Source organism: Phalaenopsis equestris, unplaced genomic scaffold, assembly GCF_001263595.1.
Source record: "Phalaenopsis equestris unplaced genomic scaffold, ASM126359v1 Scaffold000002, whole genome shotgun sequence".
NCBI classification, from domain to species: Eukaryota; Viridiplantae; Streptophyta; class Magnoliopsida; order Asparagales; family Orchidaceae; genus Phalaenopsis; species Phalaenopsis equestris.
In genome coordinates, this window is record NW_018164444.1 from 60,576,084 (window position 1) to 60,595,305 (window position 19,222).

The 19,222-nt window shown below is 37.4% G+C and overlaps 1 protein-coding gene across 1 annotated transcript; it reads right to left on the minus strand.

Annotated features, from left to right (window-relative positions):
- Window positions 1–359: 359 nt before the first annotated feature.
- LOC110038704 lies at window positions 360–1,090 on the minus strand. The gene is given in 2 exon segments (XM_020743603.1): window positions 360–537; window positions 539–1,090. Coding segments are annotated over 2 exon segments (591 nt in total). The 5' UTR covers window positions 991–1,090; the 3' UTR covers window positions 360–398.
- Between the last annotated feature and the right edge of the window lie 18,132 nt (window positions 1,091–19,222).

Here is a 19,222-nt window from a genome sequence, read left to right on the forward strand (position 1 = left end):
TAATAAACTTTAAAAGTATTTTACAGTTAATTCACACGTTAGCTGGTCATGTGCTTGACTTCAAATAAATAAATAAATAAATATAAATATATATATATATATATATATTATATATATATCTGTAAGAAAAACGATAAAATGAGACAAAGTAGATGGCCCAAGACGGCGGCTCATAATATCTATTCGTTTCCACAACTAGAATACAACATATCAAAACAAATCCCATCCGCCCATCAACTCCCACACGACCCACAAAGCACAAATAAAAAGTTTCTGCGGCACACCATACGCCCCTCTTTCACATCACCGGAGATTTAGCTTCCGGTAGCCGGAGATCGAATCTCAAGAACGAACCAGAATAAAAAAAACAAATTGCAGCATCATTATTCAAAACAGAGCTAGAAGCAAAGTAGAACAAGAGAAGCGGAAACCATGAATCCAAATGTGCACATCAGAAACACAAAATACAAAGCCCAACTCCGCTTAAACTTCCCCAAATAGTTATCCGGCGGCTGCTGGTAATGGATCTCGAACTCACCCGGCAAAAGCGGCGCCGTGGGTGGTTGCCGCCGCGGCGGCGGAATAGCGCAGCTTCAAATGCTTGAGACGATCCGTAGCGAGGGCTAGGGTTAGCTTGTGACATCGGCGTTGGTACTTGAATCCATTGATGCATCTTAGGGTTTGGGCTACAGAAACATAGAAGATGAGATGGCCGAGGGAGAGGAGGCCGATCGGAGCCCAGCAATGGCGGCATTGAAGGCGAGATGGCGGGGCCTGGACCTGAGCGGCGAGGACTAGTGCGAGGAAGAGGAAGAAGAGTTGAAAGAGACGCCACATCTCCTTCTTTTGGGCGTCGACTGCTCTCTTTTTCTCTAGGGTTTTCTCGAAGTGGAGTTGGATGATTGTGTTCAGAGCCTGGATAGCTGCATCTCTTCCGACCACCATGCCGTCGCCGTCGTGGAGGTCGTCGCCGTAAACCATCTCGGCCATTGCGCACCGTGGGGATGTTTCTCTCTCTAACGCTTGCTGAAGATTTTTCAGAGTTCGCTGCCTCGGATTCCTTGGTGATGATTCCAGTGAAGTGGCAATAGTTAGGGTTGTAAATATTGGCTAATTTTAAGGTATGGATTTGAGCAATAAAAGAAAAAAACAATAATGAGAAGCTTTTTTTTTTACCATCAAGTGGATTTGAATATTATATTAATTCAATATAAATTGTAAATTTTAAAAGAATGGAATTTTGAAGAAGAGTGTTAAAGTCAGATTCACTGGTCTGAGTTAGGGTGAACCCAAAGTGTTTTATCCAAGACCAATTACTATATTAAACAGGCCAAAAAGTTCAATTCATTTCCGGCCAGTCTTAAGTCATTAAGCCAACATAATTACTATAATCTGTTTAACATAACACATAATAGTTATTCAATTCAATTTATAGTCAATTTGGGGTTGGGAAATTGATTTTGAGTCAATTTTGAATTTGATGTGTCAACTCGATCCCAACCCAAAAATGTATTTTAAATTTTTATTATCTGATTGTCCACACTTGATTATTGTCACTCAATTGCTGATGCATGACAGTTGTTATGTGATTGTGATCAATCTTCCATTATTTCCGAAATAATCTCTAATATAAATACAGAAGATCAAGATAGTGATCCCAATTTTGTTATCCGGTCTTCTCCAATTTCTAAGTTGATCATTTCAACATGTCGAAAAACTAGGGGTGTAAACAAAACTAGCTTGAGCAAGTCCTGAGTTTGTTCGTGTTTAACTTTTTTGAGTTTTTTTTTTTGTTTGAAATAGGCTCATATTTGAAATAGCTCATGAATATCATATCAATGTTCTTTTTTATTCAAATTAATTTGTCCGAGCTCAATTCAAATTAGAGCTCAACCACTAGAACTCTCATGAGGGCCGTGTGATTATAATGCTCGAAGGAGAAATTTTCCAACAATTAAGCACTTCTAAGGCTTTGAGTAAACTTCTCTTTACATACTCCTCCCACACTATTTTGTATTTTTTATCTTTTTTTTGGGCATTTACATACATATAAGCCAATTCTTAAGTATTTGCTATGTATCTACATATCTAACACCTAAACTTCACATTGTGCATTTATCCCACCCTTAAGAAATAATGTAAAAAGTACATGAATAAATTTTATTGTTTATTATTCAATTATTTCTACTCAAAACAAGTCGAGCACGAGCGAACAAACATTTGTTTTGGTTCGGTTCATTTATATATCAGCTTAAGAAAATTATCCGTGTTCAACCGTTTGCTTAATGAATGAATCAAATACAAGCTATTTAACGACCCGATCACGAGCTATTCGTGAATTACAAGATTTTTTGATAGCCCTATAGAAAATGATGATTTTTTTCGCTTTAGTTTATTTCGTGTTAAAATTTTATGGTCTTTATAACCTTCTTTTATGGTATACTTTCGAATTCAATCACACGGCGTAAACTCTCATTTTATTAAATTTATCTTCAGAGCTAACTTTAGTTTATTTTTTTGTTAATCTTTTATTGTTTAATTAATTTTATATTATAGTCCTAAATTCAGAAAGAAGTAGAACTAATGTTTTCATTCAAAATTTCAGCCAATATTTTCAGTATGTGGTGAAATTTTTCAAACCAATCAAAATAAAAAGCATTGACCGATTTTAAAATGATGTAAATTGAAAGGGAACCATAATCACTGAGATTGAAAACCATGCTTTCAGGGTGATGAGCATCAATTAACTCGTTTAAATCATCAATTTAGATGTTTCTAAATCATATTTAATTGGGGGGGTGTAAATTATTATGAAATTTAGGGCGAAACAATGCAAATCCATAAGAAGAACACAGAGATTTAACAAGGTTTGACAAATTGCTTTCGTCCACGGAGTTGCAGAGGATTTTACTAATTGACGAATTTACACCAGTCGATCACCTCGACTTACGAGAGGAATCTCTCACTTCCATTTCGTTGCTCTCTCATCTTGTCTCAATGTTTTTCTCTCTCTCTACACTGAGATACACTGAAGAAACTCTACATGGAGGTACACTAAAGAAGATAAAGTTACAAGAGAAATAAACTCAATTTCTCTTCTGCCACAAGCCACCAAGAAGAAGTCAAGGGAGAACAATCTTCTTCTTTTTCTTCCTTCTTCTTCCTTCTGCCGCAAGAAACTACCACTTGCACTTCTCTTCCTCAGCCCCGAGAAACCTTCATCTATCCTGAGAAAACCGAAGAAGAACTAAAACCGTGACTTCTAAACTTCAAGGAGAGCCGTCCAAAGCTTTTATCGTTGACAGGAAGGAGACGTCGCGACTATTCGCGAAACGGGAACGAGACCAGTTCACAAACTGAAAACGAGCTGGAGCGGTCGTGGGCTTTCGCGAAAGGGAGGCGGGAGAGGGATCGGGATCACGCCGATCCGCGATCGAGCAGTGCGGGAGCGAGATCGGGAGGCTTAGATCGGGCTACAACACTTAACAATCTCTCACTTGGAGACTGATACACCTGTTACAACGTATTCTTTCTCAAACTGATATCCTTCACTAACAGTGTAGTTCTTTTCTTCAATTTCTTCAAAACAGTGTAGTTCTTTTCTTCAAACATGAATCCTCCAACTTGAATCCTCTACCTTGATCCTCCACCTCTGCTCCTCAAAGTCTCTATCTTCACTCCAGAAGACCAACTGAAGCTGTGCACAATTTCAGTTTCTCAAGAGTAAGACCCTCGGTCAACATATCAGCAGACTCCATATAGCTTTGCACCTCCAAGTTATTTCCTGGATCACTCTTGTCTCTGCTGAAAGCCTTTTTTAACAAGTCTAGCCTTGTACATCATACTGACATCACACTCAGTCTTCACCTGGTACACTCACTTGTTGTGCAATGTTTTATTCCCTGGTGGAAGTTATGCTAGCTCCCACTTGCTGGAACTTTCAACTTGCAATATTTCTTCATAACTCTATGGTTCTTCAACATCTGTCTATTGAACAATAGGAATGGGTGCCCCAGACCCACTTTCCTCTTCACTTCCAACACTGCCCTGCACTATAGCATCTGGAAGATTTCTTACCACATTCAAAGCCCCTGAATCTAATATCAAGTCTTCAACAGAACTATGAACTGCCAACAATAATGCATTATGTGATTCTTCAGATATCACTTTTACGCTATCATTCTCTATTTTCTTAGGATTCTTGTAGTTCTTCTTTATGTGGCCAGCCTTGCCACAATTCCAACAGGTTGTTTGCTTACTAAACTTTGATTTTGATCTCCCTATACTTAAGTTTCTGTCATGTCATCTCCCTCTGAAATCAACATTCATTGTTGAACTCGAACCTGAGACCTCGCCATAATCTTTCCTGCTAACTTCCTCAGCCAAAATCAAATCACGAATATCATCATATTTCAGTTTAGATTTACCTGCATAACTGCTAACTGCTATTCTCATGGCTTCCCAACTATCTGACAAGGAAGCCAACAGGATCAATGCACATATCTCATCATCAAAATCAATTTTCACAGATGAAAATTGATTTGTGATACAATTGAAATCATTTAGGTGATGAGCAACAAAAACACTTTTCGTCATCTTCAAGTTGAATAACTTTTTCATCAAGCGCACCTTGTTATTCGACGATGGCTTTTCATACATACCTGATAAGACTGCCATGAGATCGACAATCGTCCTCTCATTGACGACGTTGTGTGCAACGAACCTCGATAGGGTCAATCAAATAACCCCCAGACCCCAGAACTTGTCGATCCAAACCAAAAAATTTCATTCAGCCTCATCTATTCTTTCAAGTCTTTTCCTCAATAACGGAAGATGCTTTATATCTGCATCCTCCAATAACCAAAATCCGTTCCATCAAATTTCTTGATTCCTGAAACCTTCACTTCATCTGTAGTCATCACTATTCATTAGATCTGAACGAAGCTTTGACACCAGTTGTTATGAGATCTATATATGATAAATCAAACAGGAGAATGATCTTCGAAGTGAAAAATAGAAAGAGAAAAATTCACACCAGAAAAGAACACACAAATTTATGTGATTTGGCAAATTGCCTACGTCCACGGAGTTGCAGAGAATTTACTAATTGAGGAATTTACACCAGTAGATCACCTCAACTTACAATAGGATATTCTCACTTCTACTTTATTGCTCTATCTTCTTCTCTCTCTGTTTTTCTCTTTCTACACTGAGATACACCGAAGAAACTCTACACCGAGATACACCGAAGAAGATAAACTTACAAGAGAAATAAACTCAATTTCTCTTTTGCGACAATCCACCAAGAAGAAGCAAAGGGAGAACAATCTTCTTCTTCTTCCTTCATCTTCCTTCTGCGGCAAAGAACTACTGTTTGCACTTCTCTTCCTCTGCCCGAGAAACCTTCCTCTATCCATAGGAAACCGAAGAATAACTCAAATCGTGACTTCTAAACTTCAAGGAGAGTCGTCCAAAGCTTTTATCATGAACAAGAAGGAGACGTCGCGATTATTTGTGAAACGGGAGCGGGGCCAGCTCGTGAACTAAAAACGAGAGGGAGCGGTTGTGGGTATTCGCGAGAGGGAGGTGGGAGCGGGATCGGGATCGCGCCGATTCGCAATCTAGTAGTGCGGGAGCGGGATCGGGAGGCGTAGATCGAGGTTCAACACTTAACATAAATGATCCAAACCGACTCGTGGTCGTTAACAAGCTCATGATCCGAGCTTATCGAGCCATTAGCTCGAGCTAGAGCTCAAACTTGAGCTCGTTTATTAAACAAGCTCGAGCTTGAGCTCATCTCGGCTCTACTCATTGGCTAATGAATAAACTAGACAAGCCTACCATTAATCTAAATTAATTCCTTTATAGAATAAGTTACATATTAATGACATGAATAGCTGGGTCATTAATGAACAACTGAAATCTGTTGAGGAATCTATGCCCTGCCAACTCATCGCTTTTCCATTTCTCATCTTGAGTGGAGGAAGTTCACGCTGTGAGGAAATATTTTCATAAGGAATACGCACGCAGAGCTGCGTGCATAATAACCACTCAATAACTTCTGCTTGGGGGTATTGGAGGGTTATTAATAGGTTATTGGAGTATTAATTCCAATAACATATAACCCCAATAACCTTCGCAGGTTCTATTTCGATGTTCGTGCGTATTCCGTATCGAAATATTTCCCCATGCTGTGGGCAAGCCAATTTCCATAACTGCTTCAAAGCATCATAAGGCGAATAAGTCACAAATAAATTAAAAATTAGGATCCATGACTGATCAAATCATCACATTATAACAAGAATGAATATCTAAATACATACCACTTAATACCGGTGTATTTATATATCTATCACCTAAAATTCAATTTTTAGATACATATCACCTTGCTACGCCAAATGTGGTATATATGTAAATCTTCCAAAATAGTTTATGGGCACAGGAGTTTTACCAAAGAAACCACAACAAACTGCTCAATAAGCCCACAAGTAGTTCCTTATTTTAAAAAACAATTTATAAGAAAATGACAAGCCTTGCAATTACTTCCATTGATTTATATGATAAAATAGAATTTACACATCTGACAAAACTTTACAGTGAATTGATATTGAAAAATTTCAGAGCATCTACCCACAAACATATCCACATTGCGGACCAAATGGCCTTCTAAAAGTAAGAAGATTGCTCATGAAGAACATTCAAAAGGGCGAGTACCTTTGCAGCCAAAGCTCCTTTTTGAGTTATGCACATAAACGGCATTTGCGCCGAAGTCCTGTAAATCTTCTTATATTCCTCTAATTTAATAGTGACGATAAGTATCTTTACCATGTGCATTGCCAATATGATTTTGATTTTCAAAACTAGCAGTCTATGATGAAGCCGTTTATGCTTTTAAAAAAATGCCCATGAAAAACCAGCCAGCTTGTAGAGGCTTTTCTTTAGTCCTTCGCATAGGGCCATATGAAGCCGTTTATGCTTTTGAATTATAATAATAAAACTAATTATAGATTATATCTCATACACATTACTAATGAATATGAAAACTATACTTCATTGCATTTTAAACAAAAGAAAGCTAACATGTTGACTTTAAAGAAAATAGTTTACAGCGGCATAACATAAATGCTATAACAAAATATGACCCAACTATCTAGCTTGCATAAGCACTCGGAATGCTTCATTCCTAATTTTCTTTGACTTTACTCTTGAGAAAAGTGTTCATTATCTTCCTATAAATAAAATAATAGTTATGAAATGATGAAAAAAATTAATGATCAAACTTAGTTCAAAATTTTATAATATAAGAATCAGTGTACAGCATGCAAACACCTTGGTGGTGGATGTATTGTCTCAACTCGTTGCATAAATCCTCTTATCTCATCACAACATGAATCGAAGTCCCGCATCTCATGCTTTATAATTTATATGTCCGGTTCCACCCTGGCCACTCGAACAATGTTATTACCTTCATTGCTTTCGCCGGTAGTAGTTGTACTATTTGCAAAGTAACAAGTTAGAGTTGCTCTAAATATTTGCGTGTGTACTCCATCAGGGTACTCTTGACCCATGATATCAAGAAAAACCCTCTCATTTGCCTCAATATTTCCATCCTCACGTGTTAGACTATCGTCCACCAAAAGCTCACAAGCGTGCACCTGTAGACTAAAAATTTTAAAAGAAAATGAATTAATCATTAAAAGTAAGAGAGTATCTACGAAAAAAAATATAATACTACCCATCTAAGTCTAGTATCCTCAGATGACCAATTCCCGTCTTTATGTGTTTGACTAATTTTCCATAGTTGTAATGTGTTCTGATTAAACTGCAAAATATAGAACATGAGAAAGTAATATGTAGCAATGAATTCAAAATATAAATAATCTCGAACCGTCTCTTTCTGTTTCCTAACAAAGCTTACTCGGCCCATTGTGCGACAACAAGTTTGTTTTTTGGCATTTACTCTATTTTTTTCTGCCCTCTCCTACCAAAAAAATAAAATCAAAGCAAAACAACACAAAAATTTATTTATGCTTGCATTACTTGTAGTACAAAAGAAAATAATAAAACTTACCCGATCGTTTGGTTTCGATCATTGGGTCACTAATTGACACCACTGCACATAATCAACTTCTTTTTGGACACCCTCCAAAATATCTTCTACCGGTCGGCTATCCCAATGTTGTTCCTTCAAATAATTTTTATAGTTACGTCACTTTACTCCTACTGATTGATAAATCCATCATCTAGCTTGTCCATAAATCTCAAATTTTGATTTTATTTAATAAAAAAATGAAAATTATTTAATATAAAGCTTAGTAATCAAAATAGATATAAAATAATGCTGATTACTTTTGTTACTTCTACTTCTACTGACAAATTTTTTTTTTTAAATGGCTCTAAACATTTATTTCATCAATCTTGAAATGATATTGAAGCTAGCTTTGAAGCTCTAGCGATAACTCCTAGATATGATGCTAGTAGTGTGGACTTTGGGATATTGCAAGACGCACAATTCTTTTTCACCTTGACATGAACACGAGTACCTTGAGGCAGATTTTGAATATCTACGCAAGAAGTGGACCCCCTACACCTAATTGGAGCGAATTGATCATCGATAACAGTGAACGAGAGTATAAATAAATTTCATCACAACATTAAACATTATATATTTGAGTAAAAGCGATATAAATAATAACGTTACAATAATAAGCCAAATGTCTTCTTCTGTCATGATGTCTGATTTCCAGAATTACGAGACAATTGAGTTTTTGAATTTGGTGCGCCGCTTATGCTCTACTCCTGTGAGTCAGAATGGCGTAGAAGACTGTTCAGATGGAATACTACTCTCTCTTCTACTGAGACCACCTAGATACGACATTTTTGGTACATTTCAACAAACTACTTATTGTCATATCTGAAAACTACTAATGTGAAGTAGTTAAGAACTTATTAACAAATGAAGCAAGAGTTTCGTTCAGAAATCCAAGTAAAAATCAATCTGATTTAATCTGAAAAAAAAACTACACACATTAATTGCAGATATACCATATAAAAATCAGTATGAATTGGATAGAGGTTATCTAATGAATAAGGATGTTACTAAAATGCAAATTAAACATACTGGGCTTCAATTTCAGAATAGAGAAATAAATCCTTCCAGCACACCTGCTTCATATAGTATTTATCTCACATTTATGGGGCATTTACTTACATACCACTCAATTCCTACGAACTTAACACCCAAATCTTTCATATGCATGTAAATACATTGAATTAAGTGGTATGTATGTATGTATAACTTCCTTAGAATTCAATGAAATTATCAAAACAAATGAGATCAAAACTCCTCAAAACATCAAAAGATTTAACATCACCAAACCATTCTACAACAATAAAACATAAAAATATGTACAAAACAAGGGCAAAAAACATAAAACCAAGCAATAAAAGTACAATAAGTTTCAGTATTTCCAAAAAACAGCTAGGATTTCCTACAAACAATTAGTAAAATGAATAAAAAATAGTCTAAAAATATGAAGTTCTTACCACATATTGACCTACATGGAATATGAACTAATTGAGTTTCTCTTCAGCACAAAAAAAACACACACATACACACACACAAAGGATCAAAGGATCCTAAAAAACTTCAACTATTCGTCCAATTTCCTCTATATTAGAAGTTATACTATAATCATAAATATCTCAGGTTTTTAATCTTATAACATAATTCTAACTTTAATTTTTGGGATCCCGAATGTAGAACACTTACTCCAGTTGAGAAAAGAAAATAAATGGTTCATGTTCTCTTTTTTCGCCAGTATGAATTAAGAGTGAAAGTTCACTAAATTCAGTCCAAATTGGTCTCTCTTCGTCTCGGTAACATTATTGTTCCCCCAATCACATTTGAACAAGACAACCCAAAATAAGTCGGAATAACAAATGTTAATAATATCATTCACCTGCCCGTAGTAATTGAAGTTGATATTTTTTGTGGTGTTCACAACAGTGTAGTTTTGATTTCTTTAATTATCATCATAATATTTGATATAAAATTTATTACCATTTAAGTACAATGTCTTATATCTTTGTGTAACTTTGTTAGAACCATTTACAAGAGTCATGATTTCATCAACTAAAGAAGAATCATTGTTTCTTTTAATCTGAAATGAACAAAAAGCTCATTAAAAAAAATACAATTATGTTTCAATGAATAATCAATGTGTTAAGAAACTTATTACGCTCATAGAATCTTTTATTCAAAAGCTTTCTTTGTCGAGATGAAGGTCCACTTCACTCAGATGAGGTCGGAACTGGAGGCTAACATGGAGGCCAAGCTATAGGCCGAGTTAGATTCCTTCTGACAGCGGATGAGGGAGTGTGGCAAGGCAACAACAACATTGGAGGAGGAGAAAATAGTGAATGCCGATGACAATGAGGATGAGAAAATAGAGGGGAAAGATTAGGGGGCATTTTTTATGATTATATTGTACATTTGTACATATATTTTTTCTGTGAAAAATAATATATATTTTTTAGGTTAAATGTATTTTATTTATTTTGATATCTAATTAGATAGTTTATTGTTCAACTGTTATTTTAGTTTGTTAAATGCTTTGAATGATATATTAAATGTTGTGATAATATGTGTGGTAATATAAATATGAAAAAAAAAAAAGTTTTTTTCCTAAGGGATTATCGTCGTTTTTGCAACTACTTTTAGCATGTCTGTAGGTAAAATCGGTGGCTAGCCAATATACTTATTTACTAACGCATAACCGACACCGAACCGACGACATAAGTGTGTCATACGAAAACGATGGGCGCAACATTTTTCTAACAGCTTATCCGCCGATTAAAAAATCTGACGCATCGACGACGCATAACTGACGGTTTGCCTGCATAAAAGAACTAACAAGCGTGATACTTTTTCAACGTGTATGTTGTCGCTATTGCCAACGGAATAGCCGTCAGTTCTATGAACCGAAAAAAACCTATGATTTGAAATTTCTCAAAAATAGCTACAACATTAATCTCAGTTATGTTTCAGTAATTTTATGTTGTCGGAATATCAGTTAATCTATGAGCTTAAAACAATCAGTGAACCAACAGAAATATTAAAAGCGACAGGTTTCTCACATCAGAACCGACGAAACTTGGTTGTCGAAAAATATTACTACTTCTGTAATGGAAGATGAGATAAAAAGAGAGATGGTGCCCAGCAGAATAAAACTTCTAGAGTTTTTACTGATTCATCAGTCTTTTACTACCCCCTGTTGACCTCACTTTTGGTTGAGGTTTAGTTTTCCCTCTTTAGTTTCCTAAGGTCTAACCATAGGACTTTTCTGTTGACTATTCTTAGAAAACTAGAAAAAGAACCCTCACCATTAGAAATTCTAAACTTTTCCTTGCTCAACTTGAAGTTCCACATATTGGTCATAACCTCTAGCACTTAGTAGGTGGGGTCAGTATGGAGGATCTCAAGGAGAGTTCCCGTAGGACTGCTTGACCTTAGAATTGACCCGGGGTGTTGGTCTGAAATTAGTTCACTCACTTGCACTCACTGTCACCCACAATCACTCAAAAACCACCCTAAATTATTGGCTTTGATCCCTTGATCTTTTGGGAGACTCATGTAGATGGTCTCCTAAACCCACTAGCCCTAGGCTAGGGTTTAGCTAAGACTATTACATAGAGGACCCAAATAGGAATTTCATTAGTTCATGACTCGTATAGGGTGGTTGGCACCCCAATTCTACCAAAGTGTCCACCTTGGCCTTTTGCTCCTAAATCCACCTAAAAAATGCCATTGAAACCCTAAATTTGGTCAAAATCCTCTAATTCACCCAAAATTTCCAAATTAGTTCAAAAATCATTTCAAACAATTTGAAAAAAACCTAAATTACCCAAAACCACCAAAAAATTTTAAAATTATCAAAATATCGTAAATTTGCCAAAATTACAAAAATACCCTTGACACCCCAAACTTTTCCAAAACCTCCAAAATCATCCAAAATCACCTCAAATGAATCACCTCAAATGTCCCCAAAGTCAATTTGAACCCTTCAATTGAACCCAACTTGGCCAATTTGACCATTTTGACAAAAACCCCTTAATTGCCTTTAAAGACCAAATTTCCCCAAATTCATTCCAAATGTCCATCAATTTGGCCCAAATTTCCCTCAATTTCAATTCTAAACTCAAATTCACCTTTCATATGATCAATCCAAACCAATAATTGGCCCATGCTTTGAGCTCAATTTTGATCTAATTCAAAGCCCCCAATTTTGATCATATAACCTAATCTCACCAAATTGAACCCCATATCCTACTAAATTGCCTCGATTTGGGCCATAAATTCTTCATAACATTCATAAAAATCAAATTTGACCTTTAATTTTCCTTGGTAAAGCCTCAATTGCACTCAATTTTAACCCAAATCCAAAAATCCCCAAATTTGCCTCAAATTGGCCATACCTCCTAATCCCACAAAATTGAATGCTCTAACCCCAAAATTGGCATCCAATTCATGTTGAAAACTCTTCATGACATTCTTATAGACCATTTCAACCATCAATTTGGACTTAGCCCAACCTTAGCCCAACCTAGACCCAAGTCTAGTCCATTATGCCCAAATTGATCAAAAGCCCAAAATCCTTCAAATTGAGCTTCCAATTGAACTCAAAATCACTTCAATCCTTCACCAAAAATCTTCATGAAAATCATCTTTGATCAGTCAATTGAGCTCAAAGTCATGGCTAGCCTAACCCAAACCCAGCCTTTGGCCATTTGGACGCAAAATTGGACCCATATACCAAAATTAACTTAGTCATCCTAAGACCACTAAATTGATGACTCCACAGCCCCTAAGCTCCCCCTTGGACCAGGCTAAACCTTACTTAACCCACCCTAGATGAATCATGAACCAAATGTCCCCTAATTCAAGGGATTTGTTTCTGTTTCCTAAATTGTTTCCTAAATTGCTTAAGACAAAGATATCTTTGCCAAAACCTATCACCAACCCAAATTAATGGTTGTGACAGATTCCTCTGAGCTTCCTGAGCCACCTAAGAACCTCACCTACCATGAACAACCACCCTAGTCACCGGAGGAGCCAAAATTGAGAGCCACCACCCCTAAATCAAACCTCATTTCAACCATAGAGGCCACCTCATCCCGATGGCTCTTTAGCTCCTCAGCCCTCCACCTAAGCAGCTCTTTGCACCCACCAATTTGCCCTGAGCTTCCCTCTAAGCTCCTCTATTTAATCAGCTCCTCCATGGCCAAAGAGAGGTGTACTAAAAATCAATGGGGAAACTCTATCCAATTGCTCTCAGACACTCTCCAAGAACTCCTAAGCTCACTGCCACCATTTTCCCCGACTGATCCCCACTGTGGAAGCCCAATTTTGAGCTCAAATTTTCAGCTAAAACCGGGACATCTCTCCACAGTCCACTAAACTCAAATTAATTGTGCACACACTATCCTCACAGTGAGAGGAGTTGATCCCCCATCAAAGCCCCCTCTAAAATAGCCCTTAGCATAGACTTTAATCAACACCTGAAATCGAGCTTGATCGAATTCATACCTAGACGATTCACCAGGGCACATGACTTCATCCGGAGGTTCTGGAGGTTCGTTGGACCCAATCAAAGCTACAATGACCATCTGATTGAGGCCTCCCCTCTCAGACAAAGGTGGTAGAACGAGAAGACTTGCCAAGTATGCTTTTACAGTTTACAGTACCATCTTTTCTTTTACTTTCCACATTGTATTTTTATACTTACAAAACTTGTATTGTAAACAACGATGTCACTCTGTTTCAAAACTAAAACTGCTAGGATAGTCGTAAAACCAAAACTAAAATTAAAATCAACCAAGATAAAATTTACCGCTACAACATTCAAAATATAAAACAACTCAAAATTTAATCACAAACATCACAAAACAACAATTGCAACTAAATTAAGACGTCTCTATCGAACGATCGGGAATCCCTCAGATGAGGTAACCTACGGTTGCTAACGAGGCTTCCCATTTTCTAAATGAAAGTATAGAATTCATTAAGTTGACTTTAGTAAATTCATTTGTACTAAGTGAATTCGATAGAAAATAATGGTGTCGGAACGAGGGAACCGTAGGATCCTAATCGTTGTCGTTCTAATCAACTTTAATATGCTCCATAATATTTAAATAACTACAACCATAGGGACATTTGATTTGACATCATGACCTGACACATTAGAAAACTTAAACTCGTCACGACGAGAAGCTTGGAGCGAGCATCGTGGGCAGCACGACCATATTCAACAGCAGAACAAGTCTTCACCAGCTAAACCACTCCTTAGAAATTAAACAACAATCCATAAGACTTCGAGATTGTTTGCCTAGTGTGACATAAATCCTCAACTTTTCCTTAGGCCTTTGTATGTCTTTGTTATACAATATAAACCCTAACTCGTCTTAGGATTTTGAGGTTTTCGTTTGTCTTGACCTAAATCCCCACATCTTCCAGGTTATTTGCGTGATCGTTTCACACGAATGTAAGCCCTAAATAATAAAATCGGCAAGATGAAACACTTAAATAATTTCCCCTCGAAATTGAAGCCAAACAATATGATAGACTTGGGAGTCGCCGAGATTCTCCTCCGGATCTATGACATCCCCTAGTTCTTCCTCCTTTGGATCCTACAATAAATGTTCCAAATTTGAACCATCCCCCTTTCACACCTCTTTGTCCAATCTCTTTGAAAAGTTTCATCCTTTTGAACTCCTTGAAGATAATATTTCCTGATTTTCTGATTTTTAATATTTCCTGATTTTTATCGAGAGTTTTCTTAAATGACTTCGATCATTTAAGATGTAATTAATTATAGGGGCTTGCTCTTATAGGAAGCTATTCCGAACCCGACTTAATATAAACTCTGTTTAATTCTTCGTATTAAATAGGGGAATTTGTCGGCAAATAAAATGGTTTCGCAGACCAAATGGATGTCATACATTTCTTAGTTTATTTGATTGAGTCTCACCCTTAGTTCTTGTATTTATCTTTCAGAATAGATACAAGGTTTGAGGTATAGTGCTCTTTTATTTAAACTATGAAAAATATGAGATCAGTTTGATTTCATATTTTTTTTAACTTATGTACATATGTCAATTAAACTGTCATTCTAAAGCGGGCGACGAGATTTCGATTCTGGCGACCGACAGTTTCCAACGGGCAACTCCCCAACTCAAAATAGTGCCGACACCCCCCCAATTTCTCGGCAAAGGCAAAAGGGCACAAGGAGTACAATTATCTGCTTGCCCGTATTTTAGTAGGGGCGCTACATGATAGTTCAATAATAAATAAATAAATAAATAAATAAATAAATAAATAAAAAGTTTTCCACTCGAACGCTTGTGGCAGGTATTTCTTGGACTGGGAAGCCCACTTGACAGACTCCGCTCTGTTCAGATTGTCGGTCGGTCTACTGCAATTGTTTGTCAGTTAGCCAAAACCTTGTTGGCTGATTGACTTCTATGATCCGTCAACTTTCGATTCAGCTCCGAAAGAACTAAGGCAACAGACATTTCTAGTTCATGTGCTAAGTACTTTAACCATCGGTGGGTCCTCTTTAACCATGCCTCTTGACAGGTTAGATTTCCTCAAGTTTCTTAAAGACATGTTTAATTTACATTTTTATAATTCTAGCTTTATTTTATGTAATGCACAGAATTTAACAATAAAATATTTATCTTAAGTATTAAATTTTTTTTAATATCAATGAAAATATACGTCGATTATGAAAACACTTGTCAGTAAATTTTCCATTGATCAACATCATCTGAAAATGCTTCTATGTTGAATATCAACACTTGTCAGTAAAATATCAAAACAGGCTCCCAACTGACAGAGCCAAAGGCCGATGCAGGCGCTGACGAGAATGCGATGGCTGAAGCTCCAAAGGCACTAAAAAGGCCGGGGAAGGTGCTACGACTGCTTAAAGACCTGGCGAAATTCAACTTTTTGAAACTTTCATCATTTGAATCAAAAGAAAATATTTGGTTTTTAACGGCCCAATTAAATTCGACAGTCATAATTTGATCCAAACAGAATCCGGCCGGTTAATGAAACCTTCACCAGTTCGTCATTTCTCCGGTTCAGCTTTGATTCCAGCTACTTCAAGTTAGATTATTAGATGTCATTCGATGAGTAGAAAAGATGGTTAACTTTCTGTGTTGAGTAATATTTCTCATCATCAAAACATTGATGTACGCTGAAGTTTGATGTTAAAAATAAAATATTTTCATATACAAATTATGCAAAACTAATTTAATTGATATTTTGTTATTTCCTATTTGTCTTGATTCATTTATCTATCCATACTGTTTACATATATGCCGCATATTCTATATAATGCAAGTCCACATGAAAAAAATGCAATGTAAACAAGGAGAAAAGCTGGACTCTTTTCCTCGAAATCCACATTATTGTAAAAATATATATTGATAATTCAAATATTTCATCATACTAAGTACATTACTCATCAGCTAAAATTATAAGAGAGATCATGTATTTTAACTGCTACATTAGGAAAATGATGATTTTTTCGCGTTTGGAGATAGACAGAGATGAAGAAATCGATTAGTCATAACAGAGTTAGCATAGTCATAACAGAGTCAGCATTCATGTTTTTAATCCTTAGAAAAAGGTAGTATTGTTATTAAATTATTCTGTTTCAAAAGGTAACGATATGTGATGATATTACCAATAAGACATTCAAAAGAAAATCAAGATACTCGGAGGCCAAGCTCTCATGGCTCGAAAGGCTAAGCACGAGGGACCGAGCCCAAGAACCAGAAGCATAAAACAGTTGTGTTTATCCGACAAACCAATTGAAAGAAAAGCTCTCCAAGGCCAAAGTTTTAGCGAGGATATTACTAATATGTCAATAATTTATATGTTTAATTAAAGGTCTATGAATGAGACAGACCTAAATTTGTTATTTTATGAAGGTTAACCCCTTTCAATAGGATGTATTAAATGTTAATCAGGATTCCGATTTTTTGTTCATTAGAGCTAATTATAGAAAACCCAATATGATCTCCCTCATCCTATTCCCTATCCTTCCCTATACTCTATTCCTCGTGTGATTGAAATCAGGATTTAAAATGGCAAAAGAGATTTATAATGATAAGTATGTGGTGGAAGAGATTTGTACTTGTATAAAGGTTGTGCGAGTGTTGAAGATTTAGAATATTATAGAGGTGGAGGTATAGAAGAGTTAAGTGTGGTAAGCTTGGATCTTAAGGGTTATGAGAACTATGAGAGTTGAAACAAGATAAAACATTGTGGCCTTCTAATATTCTTTTGCTTCTCCATTCTTCTTCTCTTCTTCCGGTAAAGCCCAACACCTTTATATATCAACTAAATTATAAATAATTGATGTTCTATGCTAGCCAAATCATATATATGAGCTGTTAGAATTATTATGTCACCTTATAAATATTTGTTAGGCATGACTCATATATCGGAAGTTGGAGTTTCTTGAAGTGAAGAGGTGTGTTTCTTGAAGTGAAGCGGTGTGTCTCTTGGTGAAGTTGTGTCTCTTCATATTTTGTGGGTTGGGGGAGCGAGGGCGTGTTGGTAATTTATCTATGGGTTTTTTATATGTCTATATATATGTGTAACTCATGGGTATGTAATTGAACTCCCCCTCTGAAATAGTGAAACTTGCCGCTCGCTCCCGATGATGTAGGCATCTTTGCCGAACCTCGTAAATCCCTGTGTTCTTCTTCTAGATTTGTTTCGATTCCTGTGTTTTTCTTCGCCCTAATTTCACAACAATTGGTATCAGAGCGAGGTTTTGTTCTAGAGCGGAGGAGATCGATGCAGGAAGAAGGAAGACGAAGAAGAACAGGAATTCAGAGGAAAAGAAGAATTTGTGGTTCCGATTGCGGAGAGCGAACGAAGGCGCAGACGTTGGAAGGCTCGCAGCAATTACTTATTTGGGGCGCTGCGGTAGAGGATTCAAAGGCAGCGGCGTGATATTCGTGGCAAGAGTTCCAGTTCCGTGGCCAACGGGAGGGAATCAAAGGAATTTTCTGATTTCTTGTTGGCAGACGTGAGAACTGTCGGAGACAGGCGTTCTCAGAGAAGATCGCGTGCAGTTCGCCAAGACGTTCGAACAGAACAGGCCTTGGATCGCGATCAGGATCCACGAGGAGGTTAGCGTGTAGTTCGCAAAGCTCTGCGAACAGAGGGCTTGGCAGAGGTGTTCGCACTGAAAGAAATGAGAGAAATCTTAGAAGAATATTCCTTCCCCTTTCTCCCCACCAGCAGGATCAGGATTCTAAGAAAACTTGCTTTTGGAAGCAGGAGGAAGAGGACTTATTTCCTAGAAGCTTTGGAAGCAGGAGGAAGAGGACTTATTATCTAGAAGCTTTGGAAGCAGGAGGAAGAGGACTTATTATCTAGAAGCTTTGGAAGCAGGAGGAAGAGGACTTCTTTGGAAGCAAATTATTTTGCCGGAATGATGCGCGAGAGCACTGCAGCGAGGAGTGGAGGCAGTTTCACAGAGGAGAGGAATTCGGTGGCGAACATGAGCAGCACACAAATTTTACGGATTGTTCGCAAGGTAAACGGGCTCGCGGGAATGAACAGGTGCGAAGCAGTTCGGTTAAATGACTGCGGCAGTTCGGCGAGTTCTGCTTCAGGGAGTTCGCGGTAGAGGCGGTGTCGAAGCTTCGAGGCGCGATAGTTCACGAACCTTCACGGTGTTCAGTGAGGTGGAGTTCATGAACTGGAGTTCGCGTGCAGTTACCGCGAACATGAGCATTTGCGAACAGAGGAGCTCGACCAGCGGAGTTCGCAGGTTTGTCGCAGGAGTTGCGGCATGTGCAGTTGCAGCGGAGTTCGCAGGTTTGTCGCAGGAGTTGCGGCATGTGCAGTTGCAGCGGAGTTCGCAGGTTTGTCGCAGGAGTTGCGACATGTGTAGTTGCAGCGGAGTTCACAAGTTTGTCGCATGAGGAGTTGCGGCATGTGCAGTTGCAGTGGAGTTCACAGTTTTGTCGCAGGAGTTGCGGCATGTGCAGTTGCAGTGGAGTTCACAGGTTTGTCGCATGAGAAGTTGCGGCATATGCAGTTGCAGTGGAGTTCGCAGGTTCGTCGCAGAATAAATTGTGACAGGTGGAGTTCGGCTGGTGTCCGCAGTATTTCAGCCAAATTTTTGTGCGAACA